This window comes from Nelumbo nucifera, chromosome 3, assembly GCF_055504915.1.
Source record: "Nelumbo nucifera cultivar China Antique chromosome 3, China Antique-T2T, whole genome shotgun sequence".
Classification (NCBI taxonomy): Eukaryota; Viridiplantae; Streptophyta; class Magnoliopsida; order Proteales; family Nelumbonaceae; genus Nelumbo; species Nelumbo nucifera.
In genome coordinates this window covers 18,382,321-18,401,352 of record NC_142651.1, presented here as the reverse complement: position 1 = coordinate 18,401,352, position 19,032 = coordinate 18,382,321, and the positions used below count along the sequence as shown (strand labels likewise).

The window sequence follows — 19,032 nt, the reverse complement described above, 5'->3', positions numbered from 1 at the left end:
ACGCGAATACTGTCGTTGGAGGCAAGTCGCAGTGGAACTTCGGTAGTAAAGTGGAGAAAGAAAAAGTTCATCAAACATGATAAAGAAGCAAGAGGGAGTATTGTGAATTAAGAATTAATCAGTATCCATTTCTTTTGATACATGTCGATGGTAAGACTTGAAGGAATGGAAAGGCGATGTAGCATGGAATAACCGTAGAGCTTTGTTATTTGTGGGAGTTCATCAATTGCAGAGAAGCGGATACTTGTTGAAGATTAGTTGCGAGGAGGAGCCTATGCTTGGGCTTGGTGAAAGTACTGGAGACGGTTATAACGCTATTGTGATTGTGAGAGATAATAAAAATTTGTGGTTTTGATGTAACCCAGTTTGTGAAATCGGATAGGAAGGAGAAGGTGGAAGAGCCATTGATGTATAATAGGGGTAATTTCGTAACTTTATAATTTTCCGTCGGGTCAGTAAGAAGGGAGGTTTTTGTTGACTTTTTTAAAGGTTTAAGGGAAGTATTTGTTAAAATAAAACTATATGGGAGGTTTTTATTATTATCATAAACTGGAGGGGAGGTTTTTGTATTTTACCCTCAAAAGAACCCTGCCGCTCGCGCAGTCGCGCACGCGAGTTTCGTTCCCGCCATTTATACTCCAGGGCTTCTCAGTCCCCGTTCGTGTTTTTTCTCTCTCTTTTTTTTAATCTTTCTTTTTCCATTTCCATTTCTAATATCTCCTTCTGTTTTCTACTCTGTTAACATCAGAATCACATTCTTTCTTCATTTCTGATGGAGAACCCTAACAACAACGGAGAGAAACCTGACGGACTGGAAATAATCTCAATTGGGACACTCTACAAAGGGCCTTGGGACAAGAAGTACTGGAGCAGCTCTAGGGTTCGGATTTTCCTACTAATCTTCTCTCCTTTTTTTTTTGGTTTTCTTCATATAACTTCACAGTCGCATTAGAAATAATTTTATTCTTCCTATTAGACAAACTATCGCCTGTAATGTTGCTTCTCAGGTTTTTCTTACCTCTATTTTATCCCTAAGGCTTCCTTTCAAATGATTCTGAACATATTTTGGCTATTCAGAGTTTGAGGTTGAAAGTTTAGTGAATGTAGATCATCTCCAGTTAATTCTCTTCTTATATATTTCAGTCTGTACATTGGTGTTGAACTGTTGATTATAAGAAATGCCCTTGTTTCTAGGGTGTGTTTGATGTTCAAAATCAAGCCAAGGCTCTTCAATTTCTGGAACACCGGTTGGATGCGATATGCCCCCGGTTTCTAGCTGGAATCGTTTCTGAGCCATTGCACATATTTGACCAAATGGTCAGCATACATTGTTGCTGAAATCTTCGGGAGTGTAAACATATAAGACGTGTTATCTTGGATGGTCTGCAACTCTGCATCGTTGCTATGTTGTCCACGAAATGTAGATAGAGCTGGATTTACGCTTGTCAATTGGTTCACTAGGTCTATTTATAGTCCCTGAGAATTTCCATCCTTCACGTGGATAGACTTATTAAGTTACCTTGTTCCATGGTGATCCAGGTGGTGTTATGTTATGGCCCTATTATTGATTTTGCCAGTTGCCACTACATTACATGAACTGATACCCAGGCACAACCTTATTCAGACTCTCTCTCTCTCTCTCTTCTCTCTCTCTCTCTCTATACATACATGCATGATAAACTTTCTTTCTTGTTTCCTAGTTCTATAGTGTATGCGTGTGCTCTGCTTGTCTCTTATGATGTTAGTGTGGAAGTTCTGTAGTTCATTTGTTATTTTGCAGGGTAAAGACCGCTATCCTTATCCAGTTGGTTACCATGCCATTTGGACTCACGGTGGGAGTACATACAATATGGAAATTCAAGAAGGTCCTAAAGGGCCCTTGTTTGTGGTATGCTTTCAGGCTCAATTGCCTTTCGTTTGTAATGATAGCTTTTGGCTACATCATGATTTAACAAAATAATTGCTACTTTGCATGTAGATCACTTCTGCAGATGGACAATCATGTTCTGGACAGACTCCAGGTATTGCTTGGGATCACTTTCAGAAGCAAAGTGGCCCACGAATAAAGATGTGGCATGCAAAGAGATTTTCGGGCAAAATAGATGGTGTAGAAGTAATCCTTTATTGCTCTTGCCTCTTGTGAGCTTTCAATATTAACAGTCTATCAGGGTTCATAAATCTCGTTTTGCTATGTTAATTTGCTGGTATTAGACTTTTGGTATGCAAGTTTGCAAGTAATCAATCAACTGCTAAATGTAATTTTCTTGAAATATTAGGCAATGTTGAAGTTTTCTAACTGATGGTGGTTGAGCTGGGCCTGATTCTTTCAGTTCAGATTTTGGTTGGAACTTCAGATTATTTAGTTTTCTTTTGATTTTTTTTTGGGGAAATGACTAGGAAAATTGTACAAATACCTTTCCCATCTATACGGTTACTGGAGATAATTGATGATCCGGCTATTAAAACTCCACTAGAGTCCACTAGAGTTGACTTGCAAGTATCAGAAATTGATGGAAGACCTAAATATAATCATACTTTATACTGAATTGCTGATAGAGGCTATCTTAATGACACGAACTTGCATTGCTGTTGATGTCATTAGTCAGCTTGTCTTCGACCCTTTTGTTTGATGGTTCTTTGAAGCTTTGTAATTTCTGGACTAAATTGCCTAAGACACTATTTTGTAAGATATACCTAGATGACTATGTGGTAAAATTAATTTTCCATTTGTTTTATTGTATATATTTTCAATTTTTGATAAATACCTAAAAGCAGAATAATCTCACAATTTACAATTTGATCAATTCAACCTTTATGTTTATGCCTATGATTTTCACAACATTGTTTGTTGCATGCATAAATCCCATGTATCATAAAGTTCTCTTGGAGCCATGCAGAGTATGATCCCTTCCCGCAGCTCCTCCTCAAAAAAGAAAAAAAAAGCAAAACAAAAAAGAGAGAAGGAAAAAATACATTGGTCTTAGGCCCCATTTTTGTGTCATAAAATTGGGCTGACAAGCATGATAACATAAATTGGAGCATGAGAGCAGCCACTTAGTGCAAAAATGCCGGAGATTAGGTCTGTGCACCCCTCCCAAGATCTTAGATGGGACCAGTATTGGGTAATGGCCCTTCTAGTTAAGTTGTTTATATGTTTGCAGCTTTTTCTTTGATGCTTGGTTATCTAAATGCCAAAGATATTACTTGCAAATATCCAGTTTTGAAATCATATTCACTATCATGATAGTTGTGCTTTTCCTTACTATGACATGCAGCTTTTTGGGTTTAGAAATCCATTTGTCCAGCGATTGCTCCGAGAGCTTGTGGCAGATGTCAATGGAATGGCAGAACCGAGTTTGTTTTCCCCCAATTTCTGCAATGGAGCTACTGCACTAGTGTGTGAAACAAGATCACCAAATTCATGTACATACCCTGACCTGCTGCCATACTTTGATGAGCCACAGACTACTGAAGAGAGAAGTAGGAAACAGAAAGTTAAGGCTGTGGATATGATCGGTGAGGTTAGCCCTAAAAAACTCCGGCCTGAAGACCTCTCAAACAATGTTGATGCTGCACTTCCTAGACAAGGTAATTGTAAACTTCATAAAGGCAAGACGCATATTGCTTCCTATAGTTCATCTGATGACTGTGAAAGTGAAACATGTACAGATCCAGGAGCATTGCCAGTGCCAGAGGACCTTGAAACTACAGGTGACACAGCGGTTGATCCATCTACAGTTGAGAATGGTTTGATTTTAAAATATGCTAAGTTTTGTGACCAACTTGCAGTGAAAGTCATAACTCCCCTTGAGCAGAGCAGGCTTGATAGTCCTGATCATTGCAGGTTCACCCATGTGGTTGATGAGTTTTCCAAAGAGGAGAAACTTGTAAGCATGAGCCAAGTCATTTATAAATATTTTGCCTGGTTATTTCCTTAATATCTTTGTTAGTTACAATATAAATATATGTGCTTGTTGCCTCTAGATATCCGAAATTAGTAACATGGTCATAAGCTTTGGTATTATTAACTTTTTTGAAAAGGTTAAAGAAAAAGAGGTTGTGCACAAATTCACAAGACCCATTTAAAAGAAGCTCCATTGATAAAAAAAAAATCTTAGGGTCCGTTTGGTTCGCAGTTGGAATTGGAATCGGAATGGTCCATTCCCATTGTTTGGTTCATACAGAAATGGGAATGGAAATTAGAATCGGGAGGAATGGGATTTCATTCCCAAGGGAGGGGCAGGGAATGGCCATTCCCTCAAATGGGGGAATGCCATTCCAGCAGGAATGGGAATGAGATTCCGATTCGATTCTGCCCAACCAAACAGTTGGAATCGGAATAGCCCAATGAATAATGCTTGTTGTGTCTTCTTTAATATCTAAGGGGGGGATTTAGGCACGTCAATGCAGAAATCTTTCAGTAGGGTCCTAACCTCTGCCTCAAGAGTCTTTGTCCCCTATTGGATCGCTAAAATCCCCCAAAAGGTAGTTGTCTTTTCTGTAAAAAAAAAATCATCAATGCCTTCCAGCCAAGGATTGTGGACTTACCAACCTTCAAAATGTAAAAGAATCTCCCATCCATGGGAGGGTGAACATGCACAGTGTGTGGGTCCTCCAGGGGAAGACTGGAGGATTGTTGATAGGTTTCTTCTCATGTCATCCCTCATCTTCCTTTTGAAAACATCTCTTGTGAACATTCAAGAATCAGGCAGATATAGACATCCCCTTATAGCTCAAACAATAATTTTTTGATCTTGAAGATCGTTACAGCATGTATGGTGGCCTACTAATATGGCTTCTTTCTTTCTCCCAGCCCAATACAATTCCATTGGTATGGCATGTAAATTAGGATCTCTGGGGTCACTTTTTTTTGGGAGGCGGGGGTTAGACATATCCATGAAGAAGTTCAACAAGGCACATTATGCAAACCCAATGAAAGATGTAAGTGCAAACCATCTTATTCTTCTACAAAATATCCAGTGTGTTTATTTTTCCACAAATAGCTTCTATGGGACAAAGGAAATCCTAGGTGAAACATGAGAGCCGGAATCTCTTCATTGAGAATGTAGATGTTTTGGGGTTAGTGGTAAGAGAGAGAGGGGGGGGGGGGGGAAAGATCTAAGAAGATGCCAAAGGGAGTTTAAGGGACTAAACAAGCTGATCGGTAGTTTCCAAGGCCATTAGGGAGGATAAAAAACATCATTGAGGATATCAAATAAGACAGTAATCTCATCAAGTTCTATTCCTTAAGTGGTCTACAAATATAAGCTGCCAAGAAAGACCATGATTCAATACCATCAACCTTAACCTTTCAGTAGTATTGACAACTTCCAGTTCTTCAGTTCTCAAAATATTTGAATCTAGGAGTTTTAACATTTTACCAAGAATTTCATTATACCTTGCTGTACTCTATGCTTCTTTCTAATATGTTTAGCACAGTAACCTGAAATTACAAATTTACTTATTTAATAATTTAGGGTAATTTTTCAGGGCTTAGTCTTGCTTGAAATTTGTTTTTCTTTAGTCAATGAAGAAGCATTCTTAATTTCCTACAGCTTGGTAGGTTACCAGATGCTGATATACAAGAATGTGGTGCTTCAGCAGCTAATGATGAAGAGATCTTTGTGGAGGAGTCGGAAATTATTAAGGATTTGGATCTTTGTGCCCCTGACACTTTGGATCTTCAAGGTAATAACATAAGCAGCTATAATCGGGGGTGAAGCCTGAGGTTTGCCCCCAAAAATTTGAGAAAACCCATATATATGGGAAGTGATAAGATGTGACCCTCATCCTAATAGGATGCCCCCTAAATGATGGATCTTGGCTCCACCTCTGTCTTTGTTCATTGGTTAAGCACATTCTTTTGCATCCTTTGTTTATGAGTTAACTGGAGTAGCATATGCAGATAATATTGTTGATTCTGTTCCAGAGATGTATGAGCAAAGTCCTTGCCATTCCAAAGATGAGCTAATTGTGGCAGAAACAGTTGTTTCTGAAGGGATAGTAATAGAATCACACCCAGAAGAAGAAATGGGTATATCTTCTACTGCAAGCTCTGATAAGGGTGATTTTGATTCAGTTGGACAAGATGTAGCCAAATCAATGATGACAGTCCTGCTACCACAAGCTCTTCCTTTACTCAAGAAGACCTCAAGGAGGGAACGAACCACTCTTTGTGGTATGGGTTCCACTGAAACTGATCTTACTGCAAATTTAATTGCGTTGAAATCTCATGAGGAAAACAGTGGTGTTTACCACCTTTCCAACATATTACCAGGTACAGTTGTTTATGCTTAATTGCTTAGATCAAATTCAGTTCAAAATACGAGCATAACATCTATTGTTTAATTCATGTCCATAAAATATGACCAAAATATAGTCAAACTTTATACTTAATTGTTTAATTCATAGCCATACTTTTTTGTAAAGAGGAGCTGCCTCATCCCTGTAATTATTGTTTCTCTGACTCTTTTGATAATAATGTTTTGCAGGTAAGCTTGAAGCTGAAATTCCTGTTGAAAGTTCCAATTTGGATACTGAGGAAAATGTGCACATTAGTGAACCTCTATGTCCAGATATCAAAAATTCTGAAGACATTAAGTCTATCATACAAGACAGTTTTGAGGATGATCAGTGTGATTTTTCGGTGAACGAGAATAGATCAATGTGTTCTGATTTTGTTGAAGCTGATCAAGCACCTTTGTCTAAGGACAAATGTGATCCTCATACTTTGGAATTGTTTCAAAGTCTTGATGGGAAAATTTCTTTAATATGTCATTTTGGAGACTGTAGCAACAAGGAAACATTCTGTCATGATAAAGTATCCATGACCCATGAAAGATTGGAGAAGGGTGAGGTTCTCCCATTTGGTCCCCCTTTAGGGTACATATCTCCCAACAAGCCAATCTTTGTTGAAGAATCTAAGGTTGCTTCAATGAATTTGAATAGTTCTTTACATACTGAAATTCATTGCAAGATGGATGGTTGTATAGAGGATCTTGAAATTGCATCTATACGTATTGAAGGGCCTCCTGTCTTAAAGCTGGCCTTTTCCAAGTATAATGATGGTCAGTCTCCCCATGCTGAAAATACATCAAAAACTGATGTAGCAAATTCAAATCCAACCAATGAACCATCAAATGTTCTTAGCTTCCGGAATAATGAAACTGCACTTGATCCTAAATTGATTGCTTTGTCTTCAGAAGCAACACTCCTTGAACAAGTTTTTTCATCTTCTGGTTCTACCAAGAATTTGGAAACTGTGAATGGTCAACATTCTGAAACTAAAATTATCCAATATCATCGCAGACACTGCTCTAAAGCTTCAAAATTTCAAAATAATAACATTCATTTAGATAAGGCCGTTTATAATGCCCATGAAAATGAATATAATCCTGACAGCTGTGAGTTATCCAATATGACAAGTATAAGAAATGCTAACTTAGATGGCAAGTTAAGCTCTGTGCATGTTTTCAAGAGGGAAGTTGATGACATAATGGGGTCTACTGCAACAAGTTGTGCCTCCATTCAGATACCTGGTGTAGTACCTTCAATTCGAGGATACAATGGTCCTCTCTCAGAAAGTATAATTTGTAGGACTGTCAGAGATGGTTTGGTTCCTTTGACAAGTCCTGCCACAATGAATTTGTGTGCTACAGAAACTGGCCAAGTTGGTGCTCCAGAAGAAGGCCCAAATAAAAAAGTGTCGGTAGTCAGTGAAATTATACTTGACAGACAAGATAGTCAATTACACAGCAAAAATGCTGTTGGTGAACCCAAAAGCATATTGTTCAATGTTACACCCACTGTATCCCAAAATCAAGCAGTTGCTGCTCATGCTGCTAAGGGTGATGATACCTCAAGCTTTCTTGATCCTCCTGTTGCACACGCAGAAAAATGTGAAATTGTTAATCAGATGGTTGGACCATGCAACCTTATAGAGTGCAGTAATTCCGTGTTACGGTTACAGGAAGAGGAAAGCTCCATTGGTAACATCAGATGCATTTTTAAGGATATTCCAGATCCTCTCACGAAGCCTAGCAATTATCAAGACTGCAATAATGTGCTTTCTAATTGTGAGTTACAACAGAAATATCTGTTCAAGGACAATTGCTTTGAATTGGAGACAGAACCTGATAATGAATCAAGGGGCTTTGTTGAGCTTGTAGGACGCTATGTACACCCTGCCCCAGTTCTGTCTGTAGCTTTGAGCACAAAAGGATATGCTATTCATATTTGTGTTTTATGTGGCATTCTGTTGGATGAGGATAGAACACTTTTTATCTACAAGATTTCAACCAAGGAGCAAGGTGGAGGTTGTCCTTCTTTAGTGGCTTACTCTTCAATCATGTTTCCAGTTATTAAAGACAGATTTGGTAGAGAAGTATGTTTTCAAAAATTCCTTACATGCATTCATGAGATTTTTTCTCTCTATTTCCTGCTAGTATGCTTAGGCGCTTGTAATATTTATGTGACATTTGTGTTTCTTTTTCTAGATTTCGTTTGAAAGACAAGGATTTCAGTTCACTCCTGATGGGGACTGCCTTGTTTGTCTTAACAGTATCAAGGCACCTTCTTGCAGGTTGCTCACCTTGTTCCTTGTTTTTGTATATATTAGTTCTTAACTACATGAACCCAAAGAAATGAAACCAGTACTAATGGAACATGCATTTTTTTTGCAGGGATCAGAGCATTCATTGTTTGTGTTCTGCTTGTACATCAAATTCCTTTGAGGAGAATGCTGTTAAAGTTGTACGTGTACAAATTGGTTATTTTTCAGTCGTGACCAAGTTGAAAACAATTGAGAGGGTCCGAAGTTTACTGGTTTGTGAACCAAATCATCTTGTTGCTGTTGAAGAGAGTGGAAGATTGGATGTTTGGGTCATGAATTCAACATGGAGGTGATTTGGTGTCAAACATATAAAGTTCATAGTTTGCTTGTTTTTTATGCGCTTCAGTATTATCGGGAGCTAGGCCTATCAGGCCATACAGATCACACTTCTAGCTTCTTGTGGCCATATATTTCTATTGTCAAACACTCAAATTTGCTAATTGATCTTTGGACAAGACCTTTGGTAATTGATTCTATATGCTAGAATGTTGTAGATTTTTTAGGCACATGGACATTAGTAGATGATGTTAATTATGTCTACAACATAATTCCTCATTAATTAAGATGAAAGATGTATCCTTCAAACAGGGGTTCATATGGTGCCAACTACAGATGGCCATATTGGTTTCTGCACACAAGAGCAAGTTCCTGGAGCAACATGATAGCAAATAATATTGGAATTTTTATTAATGAAGGAAAGAAATAATAATATGATTGGAGAATGGAGGAGAAATCAGACAGTCAGGATTAGGATGTTTTTGATATCATGTTATTGTATGTACGAGGTCTTCATGTTGAAGAGCAGAAGAATGAGAGTAGTGTATACCCTACATGATCTTCTCTCAATCTATTTATACTAATAACCAGCAATTAGGTAGAATAAAGGTAAAAAGGCAAAAGTAACAAGATGTGTAGGATGTTTTCATTCCTTTTGCTTTCCTTCCTTTCTGTATGAGGCATGCATGAGGTGTACGCCTCTGGCATGCATCATGCAAAAGGTATTTGAGGTGTATGCCTCAGAGGCATCAATGCCTCCAGAATGTACCTCAGGGCATTTTGAGGGCACCTCACCTGGAGGCATGCCTCTAGGTTTATGCCTCCCATGCCTTTTAAAACATTCATTGCAACATGATAATTCAAATAAGGTGTGCTCTGATGCTTATTTCTATTTAGCCAACACATGCTCTGTGTTTATAAATAGTGACATACTGTTTTCAGCTGTGTACTTTTGAGTTTCAATTGAGAAACATTAATGTATTTGATATTATCTAACTTGTTTTTATCAATTCACATTTGCAGTGCACAGGTAGAAGAGTTTGTTTTACAAAGCTTTGATTGCATATTTCCTTGCTTGATGGAGTTGAAAAGAATTCCAAACTGTTCTACTCTGATTATTGGTCACAATGGTTTTGGAGACTTTGGTTTGTGGTATGTTGAATTATAGGCATTGCAAACTTAGAGTTTTTTACTTCTTTCTAAAACAAAAGTTCGTTGAAGATACTGGCCTTCCCAAACAAAACAAGATATACCATCTGCATTTTCTATAGGAATTGCTTAATTAGTAAACATCATTGGACATAATTTTCTCTGTCTGTCTTGTGACATAATTTTATCTAAGAATAATTTGCAATGTTGTTTGTCTCAAATGCAACTACACGCTAATCACTTTTTTTGTGCACTTTGTGCTTGTACAACCAAAGTTTTGGTGACTAATTTGGGGAACATTGTTCTTTTATGTGTAACTTTCTCCCTCTAGAACTTTATTGAACATCATTACATCAACTTTCAGCTCATTAGCTAGACTCATAACTTTCCATCTACCAAGCCAACCGGAAGTCTTGCAATTATTTAGGTTGTATAGGTCAAGTTATTGGTTTTATTAGCTCTTGAAGTAAACCAACTGTGTTACTTTTAGGCTACCTGTGGTATTTGTTCTTTTGTTTTTTCATCATTGGTGGAGGATAGCACGTTTTCTCAAAGGAGCTTAGAAAATTTTTTAGTTAAAGAGGTGGTTGTTGAAAGGGTTGGAGTGGATTTGGGTAGAAAGAAGGTCTTTCCAGTCTCTGATGGAGTGGTTGATGTGAAGAAATTTAGAAGTTCAAACAATCTCAGTTGGTGCATGTTGCAAAGGTATTTTATTGTTTAAAAGATGGGTTGGTTGGTGCTGGTCCTTGCAGTAACTATAAGAGGGTATATGAAAGAGGGGCTTGCAGGAAAGTCCTAATTCAGAAGGTGTCTGGTGGGGATGGTGTTGACAGGCAGGTTGTTTCTGCGGTGAGTGTGCAAGGAGAGATCGAGAGTTGGGAGGTTGGAAGCATTCAAGGAAAAAGAGAAAGATAAGGATGAGAATAGTGGAATCTTAAGGAAAGATAGCAAGTTAACTGAAGATACAAGAGATGGATGATGGTCTGGATGTGGAGTGACTTGCGAAGAGGGATGTTGAGATTGGCAAGGCTTTGGAATCATTTTTCCTGGGTGGGTGAAGCTTTTGATAGAAAAGCCTCTGAAATTGTTAAAAGAAGAAATGAGGAGAGGCAGAAGAAGACCTCTCTAAAGGAAGGAGGGGGTGTGGGATGAAGGATGTCTGGAAGAGGATCTTGATGGGGAGGAGTAATTTTGCCTCTATGAAGAGTATGTTGGAGATGTATTTCTGGTCAGGGTTGCTGATGATGAGTTGGAGTGTTGTTTCTTTGAGTTTCTTTTTCCTGGTCGGGTTTGCGTAGGTTGTGTGTTTTTATCTTTGTAGTTGGGTTTTCTTTAAGTTCTCTTGGGGTGATTTATCACCTTCCCCCTGTAATTTCTCCTTTTTTGTTTTCAATGAATTTTATTTTAGTGTAGGTTGTGAGTGTTTTATCTTTGTAGTTGGGTTTTCTTTAAGTTCTCTTGGGGTGATTTATCACCTTCCCCCTGTAATTTCTCCTTTTTTGTTTTCAATGAATTTTATTTTAGTATAAAAAAATGGGTGCTCTGGATATCAATAAAAAATGGACGCTCGGGATATGCTGAACATTTTTGTGCTGCACTTGTGCACTTCCATTTAGTCTGTGGCAGGTGTCATATTACATGTGTGGCCTGATTAACACCAATATAAGGGGATACCTGTCACAGACTGAATGGAAGTGCACAAGGAGAGCACAAAAAGTACTGCAGATCCCAGCTCTCTAAACATTGCCCTTTAGTGCAGTTGCACAATATCCAAATTATACTGAAGGAGTTGCAATCCATAGGGTTTGCATTAATATTATCAGAATCATGGCTTTGCAAGCATATTCTCTTACTTTATGCAGATAAGTGAAGTTATTGATCACCTTCCTTATTCCTATGTCTTTGTCTTAGAATCCATTGACGAACATATTTTTTTCTTTTTTATTGTTCACTAAGGGGAATGCATTTGACATGGCTTGTGTGTGTGTTATTTGATGGACAAAATAGCATGTTACCATCAAGCCATGACACATTTTATTAACAATCAACTATGGCTACTGGAATTTGAGCCCAGGTCTCTACACCAGCTTTTGTGTTTACAATTTATACAGCTTTCAGTATTTTGTTTATGTTTCCTGCAATTTATTTATGCTATAATAAGATTCTCTAGACGTAAGTTTCATATGAGATGCTCTGGATCTGGAATCTGCTCATGACTCCCATAAATGCATCTATTTCCTTGTTTGTTCTGTATAGTTCATTTTCATGTAACTGAATATGCTCTCTCCTATCTCATTGGCTTTGTTGTGTTGTTTCTTGTAATTTTCCTTTTCATCTCTTCATTTGCTTTGTTATTCTTTAGTCAAAATTTCTCCCATTCTTTATCTTTTTCCTCTTATGGTTTCCACTATCTGCTTTCAGTCTTTGATGCATAATGGTTTCTAATTTATTTCAGGGATATCTCTAAACGAATTTTCTTGTCAAGGTTTTCTGTTCCAAGCAATTCAATCTTTGGGTTCCTTCCAGTTGGCTTGTTTAGTTGGCAAAGAAAAGATACTCTTTCTTCCAGTACTAATGCAGAACACATAAAAAAAGTGACTATGGGGTCAAAAGAGATGTGGTTTTCGGGGGCTGATGAAAATAATATATTTCATACATTGGATGCTGAAGATATAGCCATCTGGCTTCTTGTCACCACTGCTGCTTCTGACCATCTTCAGAATCAACCAAATGATTGCAAGACTAGTCCAATTCCGTTGTGGAGGCTGGCTTTGTTGGTGAAAAATATAGCAATCTTAGGAAGTGTACTGGATCCAAGGTGCTTGTGGATCGTATGTTTCTTAATTTAAAAATTCACCAAAGTTGTCAAGGCAAGGAAAGATGCCTGGTAGTGCCTAGATGTAACCATAGACAGTTTAGACCCTGAAGAAGCAGATGGCTTCCATATTAGATTGGGAAAAAATGAACAGAAAGAAAAATAACGCATTATGATTCTTGGTCAATGACAACATGATATGTTAGAGGCTAACCGGTTTTAGAGTATCAAGTTGTCAATAGTGCCATCAATTAACTCCTGTTAATGGAAGACTAATTGATAGATCAGACATTTGCTATTGCCTGTTTAGAGTTTTAAATCTTTTAACCTGCCATGCAGGGCTTCCACTGCTAATGTATCAGTTGGACATGGGATTATTGGTACTCATGAGGGGCTGGTCTACATGTGGGAGTTGTCTACAGGAACCAAACTTGCTGATTTGCATCATTTCAAAGGTAAGCATAAGATTGCCTCTGGTACATTGTCACCTTGAAATTTGCCTTTGGGAGCTCGAATTGAGATATATTTTAACCTAGTAATGGATCTGATTTTTTTTATTTATTTTGGAATTGATTTACTCGTAAATATAGGTGATATTTGAATACCTCAGTGACCATAATGGCCACTTTTGGTGGTTTAATTCAAATCACTAGCAACAGATCCGATTATGCAGCTTTGAAATGTTTATTTTCTCCTTTCTCATCTTTGTTTTGTATCAGGTGGTAGGGTTTCATGTATTGCTGCTGATTCAAAGTCAGGTGTATTTGCAGTAGCTGGTGATGAATGTCAGTTGGTGGTGTATGTACACTCTCCAAGGGTTTTTTAAGAATTTCAGAGTCAGAGGCACCTAAATTGACAAAGCTCATTTTCTATTTGGCGAGATCCCACATTACTTTACACTGGTTACTAAGCTGGGTGGAATCTGCAATTTATGATGAGGCCCAGAGTGCCGTCACAGTGATCCATGGGCTTGGCACGTTTTATGGTAAACCACTCAGTGCTTGGCAAAAGCATGTAAATTTAACTACCAATAAAAAAGCATCTAAATTAAACCTACAACAAAATTTTTGGATCTCATTCTCAGGTTGTCAAGATTAAATGGATGCATGTAAATAGTGGCTAATAAATAATCATTCTTTTGCAGCGTTTTTGACCATAATTTATTGTTTCTGACTTGAGATAATCAAAAAAGGTCCATAAAAGACATTGCAGGCATTTTTCCACTCATTGAGTCATTGGAATAGCATTATATGGGGCACAATGATTTTATACTATATTACTCTTTTTGTTGTACAGACATATGGGGCAATGATTTTCCTCTCAATCTCGATCTCGAAATGGGGAATTTTCTGATGTTTTGCTTTCTTTTGTGGATCTCGATGATGACCCAATGCATTAATAGGATTTAACTGCAGAGCTACGTTGGTTAAATTGATTGTTTTCATAAATGCATTAAGCATCAGCTTGAGTTTCATCTGTCCAGGAAAATCTATGATGCATTGATGCGGAAAAGATATGGTATGGAAAGAGTTTTGACCAATCAAAACTCACTCATGAATTTTGGTCGAACCCTAGAAAGTCAAAATAACCAAGAAAATCAAACCGATTGGTTTTAATTTTTGATTTTTCCAAAATCCGGTGACACCAATTTGGTTAAAAAAAAAAGGTAAGGTTTTAGTTTTCGCAGTCCAAAAATCCCAAAAAAAAGTCATGGTTTGACTTTGACAACATCAAGCTCATGCTTGATGTCTATTACATTTATGACAACATCAATTTAAACCATCCGTATGAAGTCTCAACCAACCGGAACTGCATATAGAACAAATTGAACCGCATAATTGGGGAGTGTAAGAACCAATTTACCTCTGCAGGTTGGACAGGTGGGTTCGATTATGATATGGAAAAGATATGATATATTGATATCCGAAAAACAGCTGATCAACAAACTGGAATCATAAACGTGGTAACTAATAATGTGTTATTGATCAAAATTCATGGGTGGTTTTAATTGGTTAAAACTCTCTCCATACCATATCTTTTCCGCATCATGGATTTTCCTGGTCAATTTTGTTAACTGCCTGTTTTTCATATTGGTTGACTAAAACCAAACTATTACCTTCAGTTTTTCGAAACACCCAACTGATTGGTTCAATTAACTGGATTTTTTTAATTCAATTTCATCAGTTCAGTTCAATTTTTTCGTTTTTGATGATCACCCCTAATTGAACCTGCAGTTCTGGTTGCGGTTCAACTGAATCATTCAGCAAGGATCAACCGATTGAGAGTTGTCATAGATGTTAAATGATTTTTATTTATATTACATCCAAATCCACAGAAGCCATTGGTTCAATTTTCAGAACTACGCAGTTCAATCGGTCTTTTTTATGTCATCTTTTTGAAAGAAATTAAGATCAAGTTGCCGAAATCCTCCACTTTATCAAGGTTGGACATCAGCCCCTCTAGATCCCAATTGATCGTTTTCAAATGTGAAGTTTAGATCCCACGAATCGTCATGCTCCTTGGTTCTACGCACTAAAATTAACATTCAGAATGTTTGAAATTCGGTTGATAGGATGTTTACATTCAAACACGAATCATCATTTGCTTTTGGAGTGGATTAATTCGAATTTTGAACTCAAAAAAAAAAGCCAAATTGAGTCCTCCCAAGTTGGTTTATGGTTTAATTTTGTGCTCTTGTCAAATGATTTAATTGTGATAGGTACAAAAATGAGTTCAAAATTGGCCTTTCATGGCGCTTTGTGGGACTCAATTTGGCCTTTTCTGAGTTGAAAATTTGAACTCAATCCCACCGCAAAAGCCAATGATCCCCACCAACTAAATTTGTTTCTTACAATCCACTACCACCTTATCATTGCTCAATCAAACATGTGATGCACAAAATTTCAATATAGGAATTAGGAACCGATGTCTTATTGTTCTAAACTCAAATGAAAAAAAAAAATAAAAATAAAAATTGCATGTATTCACCTGCAAAAAAAAAAAAAAAACTTGCATCCAAAAGCTAAGCGATTACTAAGTCCAGACTGGTAAAGACAGTGGTGACGAATGTTAGCCAAGGTCTTCTAATGCAGTTCCGTTGGGTACACTTCAAGCAGCATTCCCAGATGGGTTGAGCTCATCCCAAGCTTCAATCCATGTGACCATGGCATCTGCTAGCTTGACAAAGTAGGGATCTACTTTCCCAAGCTTTTCCTTAACCTGCTTGGAGAGTTCAATGTAACACTTCTGAACTGTGGTGCATTCCATTGGAATAGTCAGAGACTGAAAGAAAGGGATTATCTCTTCTTGCCAATAGATACCATTGTATTCTTTCTTCAGGTTCACAAATGGGTTACTTGCTTTGCTGTGCCAGATGTAGGGCAGACCGGTTTTGATTCCCCATCCCAAATGATCGCATATGACCTAAAAATCTCAAACCAGATTGAAGACAACAGTAAATTGGCTTGAAGCAATAAACCCACGCAAATCACTAATTAGCAAAAGGCTTTAAACTTAAACACATTGCCCTACAATGTCAATTAATAAGATGGTGTTTGGTGTCAATGCCATTTCTCCAAGGCGTTGTATGTAAGCATTTTCTCATATCCTTTGTTAGGTTAAGTGTTTTTTGCAAGAGTTTTCCAACTGTTGCGAGTAACAGAGCAACAGTCTCACCTCGGGTTCTGTGGCCTGAGAAAATGGCAATGATACCAAACAAGATCTAAGCAACAAAAAGAAATAAATAATCTAGTTTGACAGCCTTGCACTGAGTGAAGCCGAGTTCACATCACAATAAAACTCAAAAGGGGAGAGAGAGAGAGAGAGAGAGAGTACCTTGGTGCACCAACCAGCCCACATATCATCATAGCGTCCAATTGGTTGGCCATCACCCATGAGTCCAAAGTACATTGCTGGACCAATGAGTTCCCGATTGAATGCTAGATTCATACCACACATGGGGAACAAAGTGCCCTTAGGTATGGTCATAACTGCATCTACATACCTGATAGAGATAAGCTAAAGATTAAGAAACATGGCAGAAAAGCAGATCTCAAGATCTGATATATGAAGGATCTCCAATACCTGGTGTTTCTTTCAAGAGGCTTGACAAGCTGGGTGGGGGCATCATAATCTGGAATGTTGAGCCAAAGGCCATGGGAAACAACTGTGGGAACACCCTCACGGAGACTGAAAGGGTACCCACGGACAAAGTCTGCACCATCTCGGTAAGGATCATATAGGGTATTGAAGAAAAAAGGAGTGGATGGGGAGAGAATATTCTTGATGTGCTGCTCAAGTGCATTGATCTGTTTGCCAGATGGATCCTTCGCAACCTGTACACATCAAACATCAAAATCAATTGAATAATAAACCATAATTGAGAAAAGCGGAGTCAAGAAGAAAAACAGACACACAATCATCTTGGAAAGATCCACCCATTTGGAGATCAGATAATGGTATTGCCAAAAGAGAAATTAAGGAATTATTAGCCAGCCAGAAATAATCATGAATCATCTTGGAGATAACCCACCCATTTGGAGATCAGACAATGATATTACCAGAAGGCAGAAGAGAATTAAGGAATTAATAACCAACCAGAAAGACAAACACACACAATCATGAATCATCTTGGAGACTACCACACTACCACCCACTTGGACATCAGATAATGGTAATTATCAGAAGAGAAACTAAGGAATTATTAACCAACCAGAAAGACAAACACACACAATCATGAATCATCTCGGAGATACCCACCCATTTGGAGATCAGATAATGGTGTGACCAGAAGAGAATTAAGCAGTTATTAACCAACCAGAAAGACACACACAATCATGAATCATGTTGGAGCGTCCCACCCATTTGGAGATAACGGTATAACCAGAAGATTAATTGAAAAAACCATTAACGAGGAAATAACAATGGTGCCAAGAACCAGCAACAATTTCCCTAATCTCCACTGGCACCCTATGACGCATAGGGCAAATAATCAAATTGATGGGCTACTTCTGCTTTGCCACGTGGCAAGAAAAAAGTTCTAAACGTCTGGCAATTTCAGAAAAATGACATTTTTAATCAATTAGTCAACTGGATGGAAGATGGAAGCACCAGACAGTATTATAAATTCAAAATTAAGCAGATATGAGATACAAACAACAAAATCAGATCCAGTGTCAACAATGCCATCATGCCCCTAAAGAACTCAAAAAAAAAGAAAATTGAAAAACATCTTTCAATCTTCTGAAAGCATCTTTCACAAAAAATAAAAAAGAGAAAAAAGTATATGAAAACATCAGAGTCATGTAACTTCAAACAAGAAAGAAAAGGGCTTTAAATCACATCAAATCTGGTTTTTCACAAACCCCATCAAGACCCAATCTTGGCCACAAATTAAAAAAAAAAAAGAAAAGAACAAAAATAACAAAACCAACAAAAAAGCACCCACAACCCATTAAGATCCAAACTTTCTCCCCAAACCCAAAAGCGACGCCGCATAACCAAAGACCCACCTTACAGAGGCATAAACAGAAACACTTACAAAGCAGTCATCATCAATGGTAAAGATATACTTCTTCTTGGACACCATGTAGCCGAAGCAACGGCAGGCAGAGTCCTTGAAGGAAATGCAAGAGGCCTTGGGACCAAGAATCCTGTTAATGTCGTTGCGGTTGTAGAGATCGAAATCGAACCCCGGAGGAACTTTGATGGTCTTGGAGGGATCACCATCCTGAACGATGATGAGATGGTAAGGCTGGAAGAAAGGCCTCCACATCTCAAGAAAATCGAGGTTCCGGATGGTGGGTATCACGATATCGAGTTCATCCTTCAACAGGGGAGTAGGAGAGGGTGCTTCCGCCATTGCAGAGACGGAAGAGATATCAAGGAAGTCGGACCGGAGTAGACGACGAAGAGAAGGAAGAGACTTTCGAAATTTGAAGGAGAGGTCAAGAGAAGGAAGATTGGAGGAATAGTGTGCGTTGTAGATTATAAAAGATCTCGGAGGAGAGGAAGCACGTGCGAAGGTGGCTGGCTGGCACGAGCAGAGAGAGAGAGAATTGCGACTGCGACGTGGCGGAACCTTAGCGGTGGGTGACTGGTTCAAGGCCGCCGGTGTTTTTGGACCCTTGTGTGGATTGGAGCACTGGAACCAGGCTCCCTCTTATTCCTATTTTGTAGGGTC

General features: G+C 38.2%; 2 protein-coding genes across 10 annotated transcripts; one reads left to right on the top strand and one right to left on the bottom strand.

Annotated features, from left to right (window-relative positions):
• The first annotated feature begins 599 nt into the window (after positions 1-599).
• LOC104599706 (DNA binding protein) lies at positions 600-14,010 on the top strand. Of its 9 annotated transcripts, none has more exons than XM_010262349.3 (16): positions 600-657; positions 749-880; positions 1,781-1,888; positions 1,979-2,113; positions 3,276-3,588; positions 3,670-3,711; positions 3,790-3,887; positions 5,556-5,688; positions 5,906-6,277; positions 6,492-8,383; positions 8,496-8,581; positions 8,682-8,900; positions 9,911-10,039; positions 12,492-12,854; positions 13,191-13,306; positions 13,571-14,010. In XM_010262349.3, exons 2-16 carry the CDS (start codon positions 773-775, stop codon positions 13,675-13,677), a joined length of 4,221 nt encoding a protein of 1,406 aa, XP_010260651.2. In that variant the 5' UTR covers positions 600-657; positions 749-772; the 3' UTR covers positions 13,678-14,010. The 9 variants fall into 9 exon arrangements, with proteins under 9 accessions (XP_010260651.2, XP_088758461.1, XP_010260662.2 ...); XM_088902335.1 differs by having other exon boundaries at positions 601-657; positions 5,930-6,277; XM_010262360.2 differs by lacking the exon at positions 600-657 and having other exon boundaries at positions 664-880; positions 5,930-6,277.
• Positions 14,011-15,740: 1,730 nt separating this feature from the next.
• Positions 15,741-18,819, bottom strand: LOC104599697 (putative UDP-arabinopyranose mutase 1). Its single transcript, XM_010262337.2, has 4 exons — positions 18,391-18,819; positions 16,935-17,185; positions 16,686-16,854; positions 15,741-16,274 (listed from the first exon to the last, which is right to left on the bottom strand). The coding sequence occupies exons 1-4, from the start codon at positions 18,709-18,711 to the stop codon at positions 15,960-15,962; spliced, it is 1,056 nt and encodes a 351-aa protein (XP_010260639.1). The 5' UTR covers positions 18,712-18,819; the 3' UTR covers positions 15,741-15,959.
• Between the last annotated feature and the right edge of the window lie 213 nt (positions 18,820-19,032).

What these genes read in the sequence shown, in the direction of transcription:
- LOC104599706 (XM_010262349.3), top strand. Translation starts at nt 773, where the DNA reads ATGGAGAACCCTAACAACAACGGAGAGAAACCTGACGGACTGGAAATA. An exon ending in AGAGGACCTTGAAACTACAG is followed by an intron (nt 3,712 to 3,789) that starts GTGACACAGCGG and finishes ACCAACTTGCAG; the next exon opens with TGAAAGTCATAACTCCCCTT. An exon ending in GTCATGAATTCAACATGGAG is followed by an intron (nt 8,901 to 9,910) that starts GTGATTTGGTGT and finishes TCACATTTGCAG; the next exon opens with TGCACAGGTAGAAGAGTTTG.
- LOC104599697 (XM_010262337.2), bottom strand. Translation starts at nt 18,711, where the DNA reads ATGGCGGAAGCACCCTCTCCTACTCCCCTGTTGAAGGATGAACTCGAT. An exon ending in CCATTGATGATGACTGCTTT is followed by an intron (nt 17,186 to 18,390) that starts GTAAGTGTTTCT and finishes TGATGTGTACAG; the next exon opens with GTTGCGAAGGATCCATCTGG. An exon ending in CCTCTTGAAAGAAACACCAG is followed by an intron (nt 16,855 to 16,934) that starts GTATTGGAGATC and finishes TATCTCTATCAG; the next exon opens with GTATGTAGATGCAGTTATGA.